This window comes from Geotrypetes seraphini, chromosome 9 (genome assembly GCF_902459505.1).
Source record: "Geotrypetes seraphini chromosome 9, aGeoSer1.1, whole genome shotgun sequence".
Taxonomy (NCBI): Eukaryota; Metazoa; Chordata; class Amphibia; order Gymnophiona; family Dermophiidae; genus Geotrypetes; species Geotrypetes seraphini.
Window position 1 is genome coordinate 174539036 of NC_047092.1, and position 20797 is coordinate 174559832.

Consider the following 20797-nt stretch of genomic DNA (forward strand, 5'->3'; position numbering starts at 1 on the left):
GCTTACATTGCGGAGAAGGGCAGGAAAGATTTGAGGCGAGAGCAAGAGATCGTGGCAGGCAACAGATCGGGGCTGAGAGCAGGAGATCGGAGCAGGCAGATCAGGGCTGAGAGCAGGGCAGTCAAAAACGACCTGAATGATTGGTTTATTTTGGATCGGTCAGCCCATTCGGTGTCCCTCTTTTTTAGGGAATTGCGTCCCTGCCTACTTTGCATGCAGTTTCCCTTCATTTGCATGCACAGATTGGAATCGGATCGGTACACAAGTTAGTGAATCGAGTCAGAGGGAAATAGGGTCACAAAGGGGTTTCAAACCGATCGGTACACGATCGGTTTGCTTAGTGAATCTAGCCCAAAGAGTCTATTTCCCTTGGAGCAATAAGAAGAGTGAGAGGGGTCCGATTCTTCATTCTGGACCAGCTCCATGACACGAAAATCCAGTGGCCTACACTTTTGACCGCATTCTCTGGTCAGCCGGAGAATCTACAAAAAGGTCCATCCAGGAGGCATAGAACTCGATTTTGTAATCTTCTCAAACACCTTCTAGGACTCGATGGTCTGCGCCAAACTGACACCAGAACAATAGGCTGACAGCTCGCCCCCCTATCTAAGCTGGACAAATTCCTGCTAAACTGGGACGTACACAGATGAGGCTGGATTCATTTTAGAGCACTGGTCTTTGACCTGGGGGCTGCCGCGTGAGCTGACTGCTGGGCACAATGGACCACTGGTCTGACCCAGCAGCGGCATTTTGCGTGCGCTAAATGTGCCCCTTAATAAAAGCACCCCTTTGTCTTACTAAGACTTCTACTAAGAGAACTTTAGGGTTACCCCATGCCAAAATTAAAAACATGAACAAAGTCGTGGGCCAACATTTATATTTATTTTTTTAAATTACCATAAATATATGTGAAATCCAGGCAGCAGCAGTAGAGTGCTGTGTACACATTTCAGTGCTACAGAAATTATAAATAATAATGGGGGTAAAAAAACCCCACAAAACTTATATGCAAGTCCCTACCCTACCATACAGCATTAACTCCCCCCCAAAAAGAAATGTAACCCAATCAAACACCCCCCCCCAAAAAAAAAAAAAGAACCCAATATAACAAAAAACTCATTTCAAAGTCCTTTCCCAAATATACAGCATTGCAATGGGGATAAAAAACATGAAACCAATCAACAAACGCCTGCTGGGAGGATTAAGTTTAGGCAGCTGGGTGAGTGCAGGCAGGCGGGAGGAGGGAGGACCGGGCAGCTACGAACATCAACGTGAAGAAAACATTTTTAAAGACCCCCCAGGAATACCACAGCAGGAATGGGGACCATTATCATGGTATTCCCATAGTAATGTGGAAACATTTTGGACCATCTTAGCCTCTTTTCTTGTTGCCAACGCTGTAATCCTCCATAGCCAACGTCCCTAAGTAGCGAGGTAAGCATGCCTTGCTTGTGGGTGGGATCTAAGACTTCTAAGCCAATAGGAAGGACTCCTAAAAGGCAGCTGTACTCTATGTACCCATGATCTGGAGGCGGAGCAGTGGGAGGCAGCCAATGAGAAGGCAGTGCACAGTGTGATAGATTCTGTGATTGGCCACGAGGATTAAATGCAGGGAGAACAGCATCACATAGTATGGCGGTGGTGGCCACAGCCACGGTTGCGAGATGCGCAAATCTTTATCTGATGACTTCTGGCAGGCCAGCTTTATTGTGAGTTGGTAATTGTCTCGTGGGCCAAATTATATGACCCCGCGGGCCAGATTTGGCCCACAGGCCAGAGTTTGACACCTCTGCCTTAGGGCAATGGTCTGTAACAGACAAGCCTCCAAAATGTAAGGCTGTGGCCCTACAATCCTCCAGAGGTCCTGGGTTCAATGTCCTCAGAGGAGGTTTAGCAGGAAGTGAAATTAAATGACACCGATAGCCAACAGTGGTTACATAAAGAATATATTGTGTAGAAATAGTTTTAATATAACAGAGAAAAATATGCTTGATTACTGATATACAGAGATATTCTATTAAATAGCTGCTTCTGTGCTCATGTGAATGACAGAGAGAGAGAAGGCTTTTATAGGATGGAATCTTATTCTAAAAACAGAATCTATTGTTGTATTTCCAGTATCTTTCTGTTCATAATTTGGAAACTGTTTGAAACAATGGTAAGCTTAATTGATAAGAAAGGTGCGATACTCACAGGAATGGTGCATGGAATTAATCTGTCTAGCTTCTTTGTTCCATTCAAGTAGCATACCTTCTTGATAACAATCCAGTCTGGCTGGATACTTACATGTATGTGGATTTTGTGCAGGAGCTTTTAAAGTCTGTCTGCATTGACATGCCCAAGATCAGTCTGTTTAATATAATCTCCCATAGGCCTTTGCTGACATTGGTTTAAGCCATCAGAAAATGCTGACATCTATCAATGTAAGGCTGATAGCCATTATGCCATCTAGACCCTTGCCAAATAGCATCTGCCCCTAAAATGGAAGCCTGCTCAGTGTGCTTTTAGAGGCTGAATCTCCTGCCCACTGTCTGATCCAGAGCATCTGCCAGACAGAGACTGCATAGGCTGACATGTTGCTCATGACACTTATGTCATACAGAGTGTCCGCTTTATAATTCACCCCAGATAGGAGCATTTGGGGGGCTTCGTCTTCCTCCAAGGCCAGGAATCAAGACAGTTAGGTATGGCAAGCATGTGCCACAAAGGAAGCCTAAAGCTTCAAATTACCTCTCGAGGACCATGTCCACTTTACGGTCCTCAATATCCTTTAGCATCACACCTCTTTCACTAGGCAACTACCAACAAATCCAACTTCAGCTGAACAGCTGCTGGAAATCCAGAGCCATAAGGTAAAACTTGGACATAGTCTTAGCCACTCAAAGGGACCCTTCTTGCGACTCCCAGTGGTCTGTAACCAGCTTCATGATATTCAGGGTGAAGCCTTGTAGTGGGGGTCCTCAAGGATACTGGCTGGGTCCTCCTGGGCTCTGCGGCAACCATGCATCTGTGCTTAGCCAATGCACCTTTGGAGGGCTCTAGAAAAGGTCCCTTCCCTTGGGATTTTGCCTCCTGATCCCCAGCCCTGAATAACTCAGAGAAGGTAGAACCCAAGGCTTCCGCTACTCCTGTGTGTGTTCCACCGCACACGATACATGGATACACCATCCACCACAAACCTGACTTGATATGGGGGTAGAAAGGCTTGAGGGGTCTCATCCCTACTGATTTTAAGTAAAATTGAGGAGTTTTGAGGCAGATGTAGGCTTTAGAAAAAAAATTGTTTAAAATCCAAGATGGCCACTGCCAGCAAAATCGCATCAAAACCAGCCCATGAGGACTCTTATGAAGTACAAAAAATGTAAGGAAAGGGGTTTTAGAGGTAGGGGACCTAGACTTTGGATGCAGAAATCTTCAAATTTCACTTTTGGAGACACCCCCCACCCCACCCCTATGTGCCTGCCTGCTTCAGCTGAAGAGTGCAGCTGGGACCAATGTAGAAGAACTCTGCCTCATAGGTTCACAGGATGAACTTGGTCACTGGGCTGCCAGTCGGACTGTTGTCAGATTGAGCCTCAACCCCTTAGAAAACAGGAGAGGACCACAAAAGGGGAGAGGACCAAGCAGCTGGCCCACTATTAAGCCTGGCCAAGCTGGGATGAAGTTCCTGATAAATCAGGGATGAGAACAGCTATGCAGGTGATCGCCCCTGAGCTCCAAAAAGTACAAAAGCAGGCTAGCTAGTCAGGTGTCCCTGAGGACTGATCTTGCTAACAGCAGATTTCCACAGTGCGAGTCTACGCCTTCTCCCAGGCAGAGGTTCCTATAAGTGGGAACCCCTGGGCACCGAGCCTCCAACCAAACACACAGAAAAAAAAATACCTGAAAAAAATAAAACTGCATAGCAGAGCAGAAATACTTCTGAGCAACTTGCTTGCAGCTAAAAAACTGAGGGGGCAGAAGCAGCTTCCCGGGAAGGAGGCAGAATTCAAAGATGATTGACAGAATTCTGCAAGCAACTTGCTGGGTCAGATGCATAATCCTAGCATTCAGGACTACTAGACACATTCAAGGACTACTAGACACTTCTAGACACATTGCACTATAAATAGCATTTTAATAAGAAAAGCAAAATACAACATCACAATACAAAAGGGCAATAAAACATCAAGTCATACATATTTTAAATGATTGTCAGAGTCTCACCTTGTCTACTCCAGCACTCAGAATGAAGTTTCCTTTTTTGTTCCATTTTAATGCAAATATAGGTCCTTTATGTTGTCCCAATGTGCTGGCAAGATTACCTAGGACATATTACATGAAGTTTTAATTTAAAGAAAGTTTAGCAAATTTTGTGAGAATAAATGAAATAAAAAAAGCTTTAGTCACCATCTTTAGTCCATATCCTGGCATATCCATCATATGATCCTGTTGCAAGAAGAGTTCCTTCACTCTGTTATTAAAACATAATTACGCTCAAATAAATAATTAAAAAATTGTATAGTGTAAAAAAAGTAAATTCTATGTTCAAATTCTTAACATTTATAGGACGACTAAATAAATGAAAATCGCAGGCAGACAAGTCATGCACATGTGAAATCAAGACATCAACACCATCAGTGCCCCACCACAGTTCCTTTACTCCAATTCCAGCATTGGCAATGGACTTTGTTGTTGTTACAATGTATTAAACTATAATTTTAAATTATCCAAAAATTCATTAAATTAAAAAGGAGGGTTATAAAATTAAATGAAACATAGAAAAATGAAGGCATGTAAAGACCATATGGCCTATCTAGTCTGCCTATGCCTAGCATCTGCCTATCCCTTTCTCTCCCTTAGAGATCCAAAGTACTTGTCCCAAGCTTTCTTGAATTCAGATGCATTTTTTGTCTCCACCCCTTCATCCAGGAGGCCATTCCATGCATTTATTACCCTTTCCTTATAACAAAGTATTTTCTGAGGTTATTCTGAATCTTTCCCCTTTATCCTAAATCTCCTTATTCCAAAGTTTCCTTTTAATTTAAAGACACATAGGTATTTAAAAGTCTGTCATATTACAAAATAAAAATAAATTTATAGTCCGTAATTACCGTATATACTCAAGTATAAGTTGATCTGAATATAAGTCAAGACCCCCATTTTTCCTCTCAAAAAGTAGGAAAAATGGTTGACTCGATTATAAGATGGGGGCTTAATATTTAAGTACCATGCCCTGCCAGGATATGCACCCAGTGTCCCCTCCTTCCCTCCCTGCCCTGCAAGGCTCTGAACCCAGTGCCCCTCCCTGCCAAGCTCTGCACCATGTTCCACCTTCCTGCCCTGTACCCTCTTCCCTGTACCCTTGAATTGCTTCCCATAACACATCTAACATTACCATTGCTGGTCTATCCAATTTAATCTCAGCAGAACAGAAGCAGTTTTTTGGGCCTTAAACAAGCCACTCACGGTTTCCTTTGCCAAGATCCTAGAGACATCTTGCCTCTCTTATTCTTTATTGCTCAGTATATCTTTAGGAGGTGTCTGCCTCCCTTCCAGCCTCAGAGAACCACTTACTGGATAACTCTAATGCTATACTATCCAGGTCCTGAGCTGCTTCCTGGCTGAGGTGCAGTCATCCATGAAAGGGAGACATGGCCTGTTTTAGCAACCTCCCATAAACCCTGAAGGCTCATTTGCCTGAACACCAGTGTAAAAGAGGAAGCCAGGGGAAGATCACTTACTTTCCCCCATCGTTGATGGGTAGAGTAAGCACTCAGGAACTCCTACTGCAGAAAGTAAAGAGCACTGCTAACACGTCATCACTTTGCGGCACACAGGAGCGAGCTTCTCGAGCTCCCGCCCGGCCCTGTGCTGCTTGCTGAATGGCTGCCGCCAGTTCTCGCGAGTTGCAAGAACTGGTGACAATCATTCAGTGAGCAGCGCAGGGCTGGGCGGGAGCTCAAGAAGCTCGCTCCTGTCATGAGAACTGGTGGCAGCCATTCAGCGAGCGGCGCAGGGCTGGGCGGGAGCTTGAGAAGCTCGCTCCTGTGTGCCCATGTGCTGCTGCCACGAGATCGGAAAGAGGGGCGCAGGGCAGGAATGTGGAAAGTTTGCTCCTGCCCATACACCGCTGGACCACCAGGGATGCAAAAAAAAGGTACGCAGGGGGTAAAAAATTGTTAGTATTGGCTGGGACAGGAGTCAGACGGGATCCCTCCTGTCCCAGTCTATCAGAGGCCTGCATCAAGTCCTGGAGGGGGGTCAAGTGATGACCCAAATATAGGTCAAGACCCCTATTTTTGGGCCAATTTTTTTTGGCCTAAAAATCTCATCCTATATTCGAGTATACATGGTACCTTTCAGTTCCTTGCAGGTTACGCCTACGTAAAGCTATCCAATCCCTTCAAACCCCACTCTTAACCACAGAATCCACTTCCAATCAGTCTTCCCACAATACCAAGTCTCCCTATAGCACCTCCCCAAAAACCTCTACCCCCTACCCATCTGGATACAATGCAGGGATAACAACCTAATCACCGAGAACCACATTTCATATAGTATACAGTAGAATACTATTTAAATTCTAGTGTATACTATTTAAAACTATAAACGGAGACAGCCCAACCTACCTGAACAGCCACCTCATCCAAATTACCTCAACCAGGCATAGGAAAACTCGCACTCCATTCACATACCCTCCAATCAAAGAAGTTAAATGGAAAAAAATTATATGATGGCCTCCTAGCCACTCAAGCAGCAAAACTAAGACAACCAAATCTCCAATCTACTGATAACGACCCCAGACTACAAGATGTTCAGAAAAGAAATAAAGACTATACTCTTCAAGAAATCCCTGAAAAGCCTTAACACCACAAGTTCCTTCCTTCTTCCCACCAACTTCCTGACTCCCCGAAACTACCTGATCTATTCTTTACCTTCACTGGAAATGACCAGAGATCTTCCTTTGTAACCCTCCTTTTGTAATCCGCCTTGAACCATAAGGTAATGGCGGAATAGAAATATCTAATGTAATGTAATACCTCCTCCCAGCCTCCAAAATGAAGCTAATCTCACAAACACCCCCCCAGATCATCCTACTGACAATCCTTCTTATAACCAGTTGGAAGGCAGTAGCAAGCAACCTCTCCACTACACCCTCTAGTTCAATTACGAACAAAACCCACCACCCAAACAGAAGAATCTCAATAGACAGTAGCTCGAACCACCAAACCAACATTCAACATCCCATCACCCCAGCATAGGGAAGAAGATCAACACACCCCAAGACCAAACCCCACCATCATCCTAAATCACTTATCTACTCTAAAATGACTCACAACTATCAAACAGAGGTCACCACATTTACATGTGCCTACTTAAACATCAGAGCCTTAGGCCCAAAAACATAACACACAAAAAACTGGATAAAAAACGAAAACCTAGACTGCCTCTCCTCACAAAAACCTGGCTAACATCACACACAGATCCCAGAATAACTGAAGTCTGCCCTCAGGGATACAAAATAACAGTGGTCTACAGAGAGAGAAAAAAGAGGAGGAGGATTAGCAATCTTAATCAAAGACTCCATAACCCTAAATATACTGGAAAAAAAACATCCACCCCATACATGGACCTTCTAGCCTGCCAACTCTCAGGCACCACACTAAAAAACTCACTAAATTTCATGTTATGCTACATAACACTTTGAACCTGGACCACAGTAAGACCTGAATTTGAAAACTTCGTATACCAAAACTCACTAACAGCAGCCTACAACCTAATCCTAGGAGATCTAAACCTACATCTTGAAGACCAATCATCCAAACTAGTAGATAACTTTCTTTCATTTCTCAATGCCTTATCTTTCCAGATTTTAAACCCACAAATTACTCATGAGTAAGGTCACCAACTTGACATCGCAACCTTCATAACCCATCAACCATCTTTATCAGAAATTCAAACATCTAATGGAACTTGGTCCCCATCCCTTTGGTCAGACCACTACATAAACACCTTCAACATCAAATAGACCAAAAACAAAACTATACCAAAATCCAAAAGAGTAACTTACACTTCACGCAAACACATCGAGCCCACCAAATTCTAGACAAAAATAGATAAAACAATCCTGGAATGCAACCCCAAGGACTTCATTTCACAATGGGGCAAATTGAGCACTAACACCCTTGATGAACTAGCCCCACTGCAAACCAAAACTAGAACCAATCAGACCAATGGTTTGACAACGAATTACTCCTACTCAAAAGACAATGCAGACTAGAAAGAAAATGGAGAAACACTAACTAGATCAATGAAAACCGCCTGGAAAAAATTAACAAACAATACAAACTACAATTAAAGGATAAGAGAAAAGTACACTATAGGCACAGAAACCCAAGACACCAAAAAACTATTCCAAATATTAAAAGACGTGACTGACACCAAATCCTACCTGACCACTAACAATACCCCACCAGTCACCCTCTTATCAGAACACTTCAAGAATAAAATTGCAAATGCTAGAGCTACCCTCAATGGTACCCCAACCCACCTAATTGAATTCATAATACATCCCACAGAAAAAGAATCAACAGAATCTGGTCCCACTTCCCCAATATACAATGGTCCGAACTCAAACTCTACAGAAAGTACAGCCACGCATCCTGTGACCTCAACCACTGCCCACCATATCTCTTAACAACCTTCAGCGCAAAATCCCATGCTCTACTCCTACAATGGATTTAAACCACGCTCACAGACGGCCTTTTCCCAACTGACCTCAGTGAAATCATCATCACCCCGAGCTTAAACGGCCCAAAGGGACCAACAGATCAACCATTCAACTACAGACCCATTGCCTCAATACCTCTATATGCCAAACTAACAGAAGGACTAGTAGCCAAACTCCTCACTAGCTATCTAGAAGACCACAACATACTCTACCCACACAATCTGGCTTCAGAACCAACTTCAACACAGAGACATTACTAGGCACCCTTACTGACACAGCTAGACAACACCTCAGCACATGAAAAAAATTGCTGCTCATACAACTGGACCCTACCGCAGCATTTGACTTGGTAGACCATAGCATCCTACTGCAAATTCTGGACAAAATAGGTATCTCAGATAAAGTATACTCATTGTTTGAAGGTTTCCTAAAATCCAGAACATACAGAGTAAAATCAGATAAAGAAAAATCAGAACCTTGGTCCAACCCCTGTGGCATACCCTAAGGATCCCCACGATTCCTTACTCTCTTCAATCTCTATACTGCCTCCCTCAGTGCATGCCTGGACATACTAGGCCTAACCTCCTATAGCTATGCAGATGACATTACCATTCTTATACCTTTTGATCAACCAAAGCCCTCTATGGCAGACACACTACACCGAACACTAGAAACAGTAGTTACCTGGATGAAAGATCACAAACTGAAACTGAACCCAGACAAAACAAAATTTATCCTCCTCAAAAATAACAAAATTCCAACCATAACCAATATATAAATAAACTCAATCAATTACCCCATTCAAACCACCCTAAAACTACTAGGAATGACGATAGACAGATGCTGCACCATGCAACCACAAATAAATAAAACAATACAGAAATCATTCGCAGTTATGAGAAACCCAAGACAAGTCTGAAAATTCTTCAAAAGAACACAATAACAGCTCATAGTACAATCCCTAATCCTAGGTCTACTAGACTATTGCAACATTGACAAAACAATTACAAACAATTCAAAACACAGCTCTGAGACTTATCTACTCATTGAAGAAACACGACCACATTACAGAGGCATACCTCAACTCACACTGGATTCCAATTCCAGAAAGAATACTATTTAAATTCTACTGTATACTATTTAAAACTATAAATGGAGACAGCCCAACCTACCTGAACAACCGCCTCATCCAAACTACCTCAACCAGGCATAGGAAAACTCACATTCCATTCACACACCCTCCAATCAAAGAAGTTAAACGGAAAAAACTATATGACGGCCTCCTAGTCACTCAAGCAGCAAAACTAGAACCAAATTTTCAATCTACTGATAATGTCCCCAGACTACAAGATGTTCAGAAAAGAAATAAAGACTATACTCTTCAAGAAATCACTGAAAAGCACAGTTACTTACCGTAACAGGTGTTGTCCAGGGACAGCAGGCATATATTCTCACATGTGGGTGACGTCATCTACGGAGCCCCAGCGCGGACAGCTTTTCAAGCAAACTTGATTGAAGTTTCAAGTTTGCTACACTGCACCACGCATGTGCATGCCTTCTTGCCCACTAGAGGGTGCATCCCCACCTCGTGGTCCTCAGTTCCATAACCAGCAAAGAAGCCATCCCCAGGGAGGTGGGCGGGTTGTGAGAATATATGCCTGCTGTCCCTGGATAACACCTGTTACGGTAAGTAACTGTGCTTTATCCCAGGACAAGCAGGCATGATATTTTCACATGTGGGTGACCTCCAAGCCAACCAAAAAAGGGCAGGTGGGAGGATGGCAATTTAGGAAAACAGGTTACGTAACACCGACTGGCCAAACCGGCCGTCGCTTCTGGACAAAAAGTCCAGACAGTAGTGGGAGGTGAATGTATGAACCGAAGACCAAGTGGCAGCTTTACATATGTCCTCCACAGGAGTAGACCGGAGGAAAGCAACAGAAGCTGCCATAGCCCTGACCTTATGCCCCGTGACTCGACCATGGAGCGTGAGACCAGCCTGAGCGTAGCAAAAAGAAATACAAGCAGCTAGCCAGTTGGACAAGGTGCGCTTGGAAATAGGATGTCCCAGCCGAGGACAAAAATAATTGAGGAACCTTCCGATAAGACTTGGTACGTTGGAGATAAAAAGCCAACGCCCTCTTACAGTCAAGCGTGTGAAGCGCCACCTCTCCAGGATGAGAGTGGGGCTTCGGAAAGAACACCGGAAGGACAATAGACTGATTGAGGTGGAAATCAGACACAACTTTAGGTAGAAATTTTGGATGGGTGCGAAGAACCACCTTGTCATGATGGAACACAGTAAAGGGCGGGTCCGCAACCAAAGCCTGAAGCTCACTAATTCGACGAGAAGACGTGAGCGCAAGTAAAAAGACCACCTTCCAAGTAAGAAACTTAGGAAGAGACTTGTCAATTGGCTCAAAGGGAGGTTTCATCAGCTGAGCGAAGACCACATTCAGATCCCAAACTACAGGAGGAGGTTTCAGAGGAGGATTAACATTAACTAAACCCTTCATGAAACGAACCACCAGAGGATGAAGAGAGAGAGAACGTCCCTCTAGATGCCGATGGAAAGCAGCAATAGCACTGAGATGCACCCGGATGGAAGTTGTCTTCAGCCCAGACTTGGACAAATGCAGCAAATATTCCAGAACCGAGGACACCGGAACCAACCTTGGTTCCAAATGGCGTGAGGTACACCAGGATGAAAATCTGGTCCACTTCTGGGAATAACAAAGCCGAGTCGAGACCTTGCGCGAGGCTTCCAACACCTCCCTGACCGCCGAAGTCAGGGGGAAAGGAACCAAGCCGTCAGATGTAATGACTGAAGATTGGGATGCAACAGCGAACCCCGACTCTGAAACAGCAGAGAGGGAAAAACTGGCAGAAGTAGAGGCTCCCTGGCACTGAGTTGAAGGAGCAGGGAAAACCAGTGCTGACGAGGCCAACGTGGCGCTATGAGAATCATAGTGGCTCTGGATGACTTGAGGCGAACCAACGTCCTCAAGATCAGAGGAAAAGGAGGAAATGCATAAAGGAATCTCCCTCCCCAGTCGAGAAGGAAGGCATCTGCCTCGAGACGGTCTTGGGAGTAAATTCTGGAACAATAGAGGGGCAGTTTGTGAGTCTCCGGGGAGGCAAACAGATCCACCTGAGGCGTCCCCCAGCGGTCAAAGACCTCGCGCAGAACTCGGGAGTTGAGCGACCACTCGTGCGGCTGGAGAAGACGACTGAGTTTGTCGGCTAGACAATTCTTCTCTCCCTGAATGTAAACCGCCTGCAGGAAAATGTTCTGGGAAGTCGCCCATTCCCAAAGGCGCAAGGCTTCCCGGCACAGGGACCAAGAGCCCATTCCCCCTTGTTTGTTTACATAATACATCGCCACTTGGTTGTCCGTCCGTACCAGGACCACCTGATTGCGCAGCAGATGACCGAAGGCTCGGGCTGCCAGAAAAATGACACGAAGCTCCAACACATTGATGTGACAACGACGGTCCTCCGCCGACCATAGCGCTTGAGTCTGCAGACCGTCGAGGTGAGCCCCCCACGCGTACTCCAAAGAGTCCGTGGTCAGGACCTTGCGATGCGGAGGGACGAGAAAGAGCAAACCCCCGGAAAGATTGGAAGAGTTGGTCCACCAACGGAGCGATCGTCTCAAGATAGGAGTGACCGTTACAGGAAGGGAGAGCGGGTCTCGATCCTGGCGCCACTGGGAGGCCAAGGTCCACTGAGGGAGTCTCAGACGCAATCGAGCAAACGGCGTGACATGAACTGTCGAAGCCATGTGGCCGAGTAGAATCATCGGCCGAGTAGAATCATCAGCCGATGTGCAGAGACAGAGAACTGCAGCAGAATCTGACGGGCCAGGCAAAGCAGAGCCTCCAGTCTCGACGAGGGCAGGAATGCACGAAGGCGAACCGTGTCCAGCACAGCCCCGATAAACTGAAGGGATTGAGCCGGGCACAACTGCGATTTGGGAAAATTTACCTCGAACCCCAGATGTTGAAGGAAGATGATAGGGTCGCTGAGGTAACCCCCTCCTGGGATGAAGCCTTGATCAGCCAATCGTCCAGGTAGGGGAAGACCTGCAGCCCCTGGGATCGTAGGGCAGCCACTACCACCACCATACACTTTGTAAAGACCCAAGGAGACGAAGCCAGCCCGAAGGGGAGGACTCGATATTGGAGGTGCCACTCCCCCACCTGGAATCGTAAGTACTGGCGAAAGGCGGGATGCACCGGAACATGGGTATATGCTTCCTTCAGGTCCAGGGAGCACATCCAATCCCCCGAGTCCAGTAGAGGGTACAGGACTGGAAGGGACAACATACGGAACTTCTCCCGGACAAGGAACTTGTTGAGCCCCCGGAGGTCCAGAATGGGGTGTAAGTCCCCGGTCTTCTTCGGGACCAAAAAGTAACGGGAGTAAAACCCCCGTCCCCTTTGGTTCGGGGGCACATGCTCTACCGCCCGAAGGCCCAACAAGGACCTGGCCTCGGACAGGAGAAGAGGAAGCTGGGCTCGGCAGCAAAGAGAAGCCGCCGGCGGATGTTCCGGTGGCATGGATAAGAAATTCAGCGAGTAGCCCTCGGAGATGATCCGGAGCACCCAAGCGTCCGACGTGATCTCGGCCCATGCTGGGAGAAAGGCCTGCAGTCGGCCCCCGATAGGAAGGGGGTCTTTTGACAGTGCGGAGGGGGCCTGCCCCCAACCGCGCATCACGTCAAAAAGACGGAGCGGGTTTAGACGCTCCTTGCGCCTGAGGCTTTGGTTGGGACGCCCTGCCCTGCTGCTGGGGACGTCGGGGCGGAGGCCTGGAGAAGGCCGGCGTCGACTTCTACGGGTACCACCGCGGAGGAGGTCTAAACGGCTTCTGCGGCGGAGCCCGGGGTTTGGGACGGACCAACGAGGCAATGGAGCGCTCGTGTTCAGACAAACGCTTGGTCGCCGCCTCCAAGGACTCATCAAACAGCTCTGAGCCAATACATGGAAGATTGGCCAGACGTTCTTGTAAGTTCGGGTCCATATCCAAGGTACGGAGCCATGCCAGACGGCGCATGGCCACCGAAAAGGCTGACACACGAGAGGCGAGCTCAAACGCGTCATACACCGCATGGAAGAGGTAGAGACGCAGTTGGGACAAATTGGACATAAAGGCCCCAAAATCCTCTTTATGGGAATCTAGCATGACTCCATAATACCTCGGCAACGACTTCACCATCTGTCTCAAATAAGACGAGAAGGTGAATGCGTAATTCAGGACCCTGGTCGCCATCAAAGAGTTGGAATAGAGGCGACGACCAAACTTGTCCAAGGTCCGTCCCTCCCGTCCGGGGGGGAACAGCCGCCGAGACTCTGGAAGGCTGCGACTTCTTCAAAGCTGACTCCACCAGTAGGGACTGGTGGGACAGCTGTGCCTTATCAAAGCCCTTGCACGGAACCATGCGATATTTGGACTCCATCTTAGAAGGCACCGCTGTGACTGTAAGAGGGGAGTCAAGGTTCCTCAAAAAGGTCTGGTTAAGAACCTTATTGAGAGGTAGCCGAGGCGTCTCACGAGGAGGGGAGGGTAAATCCTGCTCCTCCAAAAACTCCTTCGTGTACTTTGATCCTGCTCCCAGATCAAGGTCCAAAGCCCTACCCATATCAAGAATGAACCTCGAGAAAGAGGAGGGCTTCGAAGGCGGGGAGGGAGATCGAGACGAGCGCCTCGCCAAGAAGGAAGGAGAAGCCTCGCGTGAGTATCGAGGTTCCTTCCCCGTACCAGACCCCGAACCCCAAGAAGCCGCACCGAGCGATCTGGACGGGGTTGGGGACCGCCCATGCCCCGAGGAACCCCTTCGGGAAGTCCCCGGGGTATGGGGGACCGAGGCACGCCCCTTCCGTCTTGGTGAAGAGTCTCTCGAGCACTCAACCTCAGACGAACGAAAAAGCCTCGGGTTATCGAGGCGCAGTTCGGAGACCCGCAGGGTCTCGGCCCCGGTCGACAAGGAGCAACCGTGTTGTCGAGGAGACGCCCGGTGGCGTTTGGGCTTCCTCGACTGACGCTTCGCCCGAGGCCGACCCGAGGGCGAGGAACCCCGGGAGGACCCCGACGAGGACGAGATCCTCCGAACCCGCCGCACCTTGTCCCGAGGCCGTACACTCCGCTCAGGCTGGTCAGCCGAGGTCGAGGGCAAGGTCGGGGCCGAGGCCGAAACCCCCCCCCGGGCCCGAAGTCGAGGGCACCGGGACCGAGGTCACGGACGCCAGGGCAGCCGAGGCCGAAGCCTGCTGAAGGTGCGTGAGGGCCCCGGACAGCTCCGAGGCAATGAGAGCCCAGAGCAGGTCCTGAAAGACGGGAACCCCCATCATAGTCGGCAGGTCCGGGGCCATCGGGTGCTCCCTCGAGGGCGACCTCGGTAACGAGTATTCCCGCGGGGCACCCAACTTCGGCGCTCGGGGCGGGGCCAAGGACGACCCACCCGCCCCCGCCGAGGAGCTCGAGGATGGCTTCATCGAGGCTGAAACAGAAGCAGGAAGTGAGGACTTACCCTTCGCCGACTTCGGGGTCGAAGACACCGGCTTCGACGCCGGGGGTTCCCGGGGCGAGGACGAAGGAGTCGAGGCCGAGGTCAAGGCCGGGGCCGAAGCCGAGGCCGACGTCGAGGCCTTCCCCGCCGCGGGGTCAACTGCAAAGAGCTCCGCCATACGAGCCTGACGGCAGCGGAGAGCTCTCCGTTGAAAAGTGGAGCACCGGGAACAGGTGTCGGAGGGGTGCTCAGGGCCCAGGCAACGCAAGCACCACCGGTGAGGATCGGTAATCGACAGGAGCCGATCGCACCGGGTGCACTTTTTAAAGCTCGTCACAGGACGGGACATGGGCCCAAAAACCAGCCGGGAACAAGCGAGGTTCCGCGGCCGCGGCTACCGGGAGCCCCCGGAGCCGAACGGAAAAGTTTTTGTTTTTTTTTTTGACGAAAACTGAAAGAAAAGAAAGAAAGAAAAGTAAAGTAAGAACAGCGACCGTGAAATAGCACACAGCCGCGGTGTCAGAAGGCTAAATTCGAAGAGCACAATTTCCACAGGGCTTCTGGCTCCGCGGAAAAAACTGAACTGAGGACCACGAGGTGGGGATGCGCCCTCTAGTGGGCAAGAAGGCATGCACATGCGTGGTGCAGTGTAGTAAACTTGAAACTTCAATCAAGTTTGCTTGAAAAGCTGTCCGCGCTGGGGCTCCGTAGATGACGTCACCCACATGTGAGAATATCATGCCTGCTTGTCCTGGGATAAAAGCCTTAACACCACGAGTACCTTCCTTCTTCCCATTATCTTCCCGACTCCCCTAATCTACTCTTTACTTTCATTGGAAATGACCAGAGATCTTCTTTTGTAACACACTTTCTATAACTCTTTTGTAATCTGCGTTGAACTGCAAGGTAAAGGCGGAATAGAAATCTCTAATGTAATGTAATTACAGCAATATTAATCAACAAAATAAAGCTGGAAAAGTAAACAAAATTGAAAACAAACTTAGTTCTTAAAATAAAGAAACAATTAGGACTAACTATCAGTCTCCCCATAATGACTGAACAAATTCCCATTTAATCAAAGATGGAAGATTGTTCTAAATTTTAGCTGCCTGAAATGACAGTAGTAAAGAAAACTATCAATGAAAACGTCTTATTCTATCTGTGTCAGATAGTTAACCGAACAAACATAGGCCCAGATTCACCAAACTCCCCTACCAATCCGATCCGTAGCCAAGTCTTCCCAAGCGACCGATTCTCTACGCCTCTTCATGCAAATTAATTTGATCAGAGGCACGCCCCACAGGGACTGCACGGATCACTGCAGAGCGATCCAGACGCATGCACAGACTATCTTCTTTGCCTGTAGATGGTCTGCGTATGCGCTTGCTCTCCTGACTTCCCTCTCGCCCCATCCCCCGAGCCCCATCTCCTGAGCCCCACCTGAGTCCCATCTGCAGTTTCCCGGTCCCCCGCCGTCGCCTTCCCACTCTCCTTCCCCAGCTCCAGCGAGGAAGTCCCGCCCGTGACCACTATGCCTCTCCCATTTCCTCTGCCTTTCGTCCCTCCCGACTCCGGCGACTGAGTTGTGGCGGCAGTGTCCGCTGCTCTCCCTCTCCGTTTCTTCAGCTCTGTTGAGGGAGTCTCAAAAATTAGGCAGTTTCTTTATAGACTGTTCAGGTGCCTTCCTCCTAGAGAGGACTGAGATGTTTTTATGTTGGTGGCTGGCAGGCCATGCATTTTTTTTCTCTACTAAAATTTCCTACACAGAAACTTTCAAATTTGTGCACGTTTGAGGGCAAGAGGCATATCTCCTGTTGCCTACGATCGAATACACTGCAAGGAAGGGTTACTCGCAAACCCGTGGTTTTAACCCGCGGGTTTAAAGTGAAGCTGCACAGTAGCTCTCTACACAACTTTGAGGTCTTGAAACTACTCAGGAGTAGCCCACACACAGCACGTTCAGAACGTGAACTCGCAGGCCTTGAACATGCGCAGATGCTCAAGGCCCAGCAGAAGAGGAGGCCGATCTTCGGGCACCGGCACCAAGCACAGGACATGCCGGTGCCCAAATGAGGGTAAGAAGCGGCAGGGGGGGGGGGCCGGATCGTGGCAGGGGTGCCCAATCGCATCGGGGGGGGGGGGGGTGCCAGACGAGCCTGGGTTACCTTGGAGGTGGAATCCCCAGCTCACTGTCGAACCCAGAGAATGCAGCGGGCTGATATCGAATAAGCCGAGACCTTTGCTAGCACTCTCAAAAGGTCATATAGACCATCAGCCAAGTAGTCCATCCCTGCCATAAGAAGCTGAGGAGGAGCATCTACTGCATCAGTTTCTAGCATATGTAGCTGAGCCATACAGGCGTGTGTTACAAATGACATAGCCACAGAAGCTTGGACTCCTAAATTAGCTGTTTCAAAAATTTTCATGAGGATCACATCCACTCAGTGATCCTGCATATCTTAACACCACGCCTCCGTTACTAGGTAGCAAAATGTGTTGAGTCACTTAGGCCAGTGTTTTTCAACCTTTTTTGGGCAAAGGCACACTTGTTTCATGAAAAAAATCACGAGGCACACCACCATTAGAAAATGTTAAAAAATTTAACTCTGTGCCTATATTGACTATATATAAAGTAATTCTCTTGAATAGGAATCAAATAAACACAAAGAAAGTATTTTATAATGCTGCCACCGCCAACAACACCGTTGGTGGCGGTGGCACTCAAGTGGCTAAAGAGCCGCAGTTTGCCGGCCTAGGGACAACACTGGAGGGTGGCCAGCTGTGCACCCCCTTGGGACGTAAACCCAGGGTGGGGCAGACCGCCCCCCTCCCCCACCCTGGTATGCCACTATCTGTACCTCACTCCCTCCCTATGACCAAAAATTCTCCTTTCTTCTATTCCCCATGTACACAACCATCTCTTTCCCTCCCTTCCTCTCTCCAAAGTCCATGCCTTCTGTGTCCAAAAACGCATTCCCTCCCCCACCTCAGCATCTCTTTCCCTCCCTTCCTCTCTCCCAAGTCCATGCCTTCTGTGTCCAAAAACCCATTCCCTCCCCCCACCTCAGCATCTCTTTCCCTCCCTTCCTCTCTCCCAAGTTCATGCCTTGTGTCCAAAACGCACTCCCTCCCCCCTTTTGTGTTCCGTGTTTGCCTCCCAGCCCATCTTTGCAACTTTCTCAGCAAAACGAAGCTCAAGCCGCGAGGCTTGTCTTCTGCTTCCTGCCTGCCCTGCCGCGCACTAATAGCCAAACGGAAGTATTCTCCGACGTCAGCGCTGACGTCGGAGGGCAGGCTTTGCTTAAGCCCTCCCTCCGACGTCAGCGCTGACATCGGGGAACGCTTGCGATCGGCTATATGTTAGCTGCAGGGCAGGCAGGAACAGAAGACGAGCCTCACGGCTCGAGATGTATTGAACTCCGCGGGTCCCCCGTCCAGCTCTCTCCTGTCCACGTGGGGCGGACCGCCCCTCTCCCTAGACTGGTGGTACTGCCCTGATGGCGGCCCTGACCGTACGGCACACCAGGCAACATCTCGCGGCACACTAGTGTGCCGCGGAACAGCGGTTGAAAAACACTGACCTAGGCCACCAAGGAATCCACCTTGGGTTGTCCCAGCAGCTGCTGACACTCCTGCGCCAGAGAATACAAGTGAGACATGACCCTAGCATTCTGTAAGGGACCTTCTGGAGAGTCAAACTGTTCTGTGACTGAAAAACTCAAATCCGGATGCCAGGGAACAATGGCAGATTGGGCGTGCATACTGCAAAGTCATGGAGAAGAAGTGGAAGAAGAGGAAGGAAGGGGCTTGTCATCCAAGCCCAATTCCTGCAAAGATTCAGCAATCAAGTCAGGGAGTCCCACAACTTTAAACAAGTGTACCACAGTCGGATCTTCTCCAGGATCCGGAGCCTCGAAGGAATCCGCAGATCCAGCATCCCAATCCGGATCCTCTAATCTGAGGGATAAATGATTAGTGAGGTCTGGATTCGCAGCTGTAGCCTCCTGAACAGGCTGTGAAACAACCGGGGCAGTCCGAGACTCTGACATCCCCAAGGAGATACCGGCGCTTTGCAATGTTATAGGAGCAATAGATGAACATCCAGAAGCCGGACCTCTGGATTGAAACTTGGACGACCAAAATCTCATGAACTCCAAGAAGGCATCTGGACCTTGGGGCACAGAGTCACCTTTAGATGACTTAGACTTCTTAGGCTGCAGAGGGTCCATCTCGCAGCCAGCCAATAAAAGCACAGATCCAAGCCCCAAAAATAAAGACGGCTGCCCCAACAGGCTAGCTGAGCGTGTTATCACCTACTTCTGTGGAGGGGAGGCTGAACCCAAAGTTACCGCGCCCCCTCCCCCCCCCGACCGCACCGCGCAGCACGTGATGCACGGACGCTTGTGGCATATTTGCACAAAGTTTACATGAATCCACACTAGGAGTCCCTGAGGAATCCATCCCAACAGTTTTCCTAGCAAAAATTCAAATTTTGAAGAAGCAGAAGTTGAAAAACAATAATCGTTAAAAATCCAAGATGGCCGCTGGATCAATTTCATGCCAAAAACATAATAAAAAAACGAGCTTTCCAAAATTAAAAAAAATTCCAAAAATAGTAAATTTGAGGTGGGGGAACCCAGAGGAACACTAGAAAACCCTCAAAACTCCTCAGAATTCACTGCCAGACTGCTGAAAAAGCTGTTACCAAGCTGATTCTTTGGGTTGCCGGTTAGACCCACTGTCTGACTATGCCTCCAACCCTGTGGACCACCGCCTGCACACCAGGATGGGCGGAGACGCGAAAATGCAGCTTGCACACTACAGAACACTGCTGAGCCCCCTAAGCGTGCTGAATGGTCTGCGCTCAACCCCCCGCTTAACAGGGAGTGAGACCAGGATGGCCCTGAGTTCCAAGGAAGACTAGCAGACTGGCTAACAGGTACCCCGAAGGGATATGCTTATCAGCTACAGACCAAAATCTGTGAATTCTTAAGCAGGCAGCTTTTCAAATTTTAGGAACCGCGAAAGGGGCCGACACTACTTTGAATTAAAAATAATAAAATGCGGACAAGCAGAACTCTAACACCTGCAGCCATGCATGCAAAAGAGAAAGACTGATGGGAGGAGCTAAACTAGCCTGTGAATACTCTAGAGGTGGAGTGGAAAACCTGGAATGGTTCTCTTCTGCAGTCCATGCTGGTAAAGGGAAATAACCCTATGATCTAGAATGCCTCACTTATTGCACTAGAAATACATACAGTGGTGCCTCGCATAACGGACGCCTCGCACAGCGAACGCTGCGCATAACGAACTTTTTGTCTTGCTCCCTATAACGAACTTCGTTTCACACAACGAAGTCGCCCGAGGGGCCCGGGGGGGGGGGCGGAACTACTCTCGCCGCTTCCTACCTGTCTGAATGCAGTGTTCCATCATCTCCCTCCACCTTACCTTAGATGCCGAGTTTTCCGGCTTTCTTTTTCGGCCAGCCACACACTTTCAAAGAGCAGCACATGCGCGCATGCTCTGTTGTTCAATCTTCTCCTCTGATGCAACCGGAAACCGGAAGTTGCAGG

At 48.6% G+C, this 20797-nt stretch overlaps 1 protein-coding gene across 7 annotated transcripts in view; it reads right to left on the minus strand.

The window, feature by feature from the left end:
- TBL1XR1 (TBL1X receptor 1) overlaps positions 1-20797 on the minus strand; it is a 226475-nt gene that overhangs the window by 58322 nt on the left and 147356 nt on the right. For all 7 annotated transcript variants that reach the window (XM_033958026.1, XM_033958028.1, XM_033958031.1 and 4 more), the window contains 2 exons: positions 4390-4453; positions 4207-4304 (listed from right to left, as the gene is read on the minus strand). In XM_033958026.1, the coding sequence (XP_033813917.1) occupies positions 4207-4304; positions 4390-4453 (162 nt within the window). The remainder of the gene's footprint in view (positions 1-4206; positions 4305-4389; positions 4454-20797) is intronic.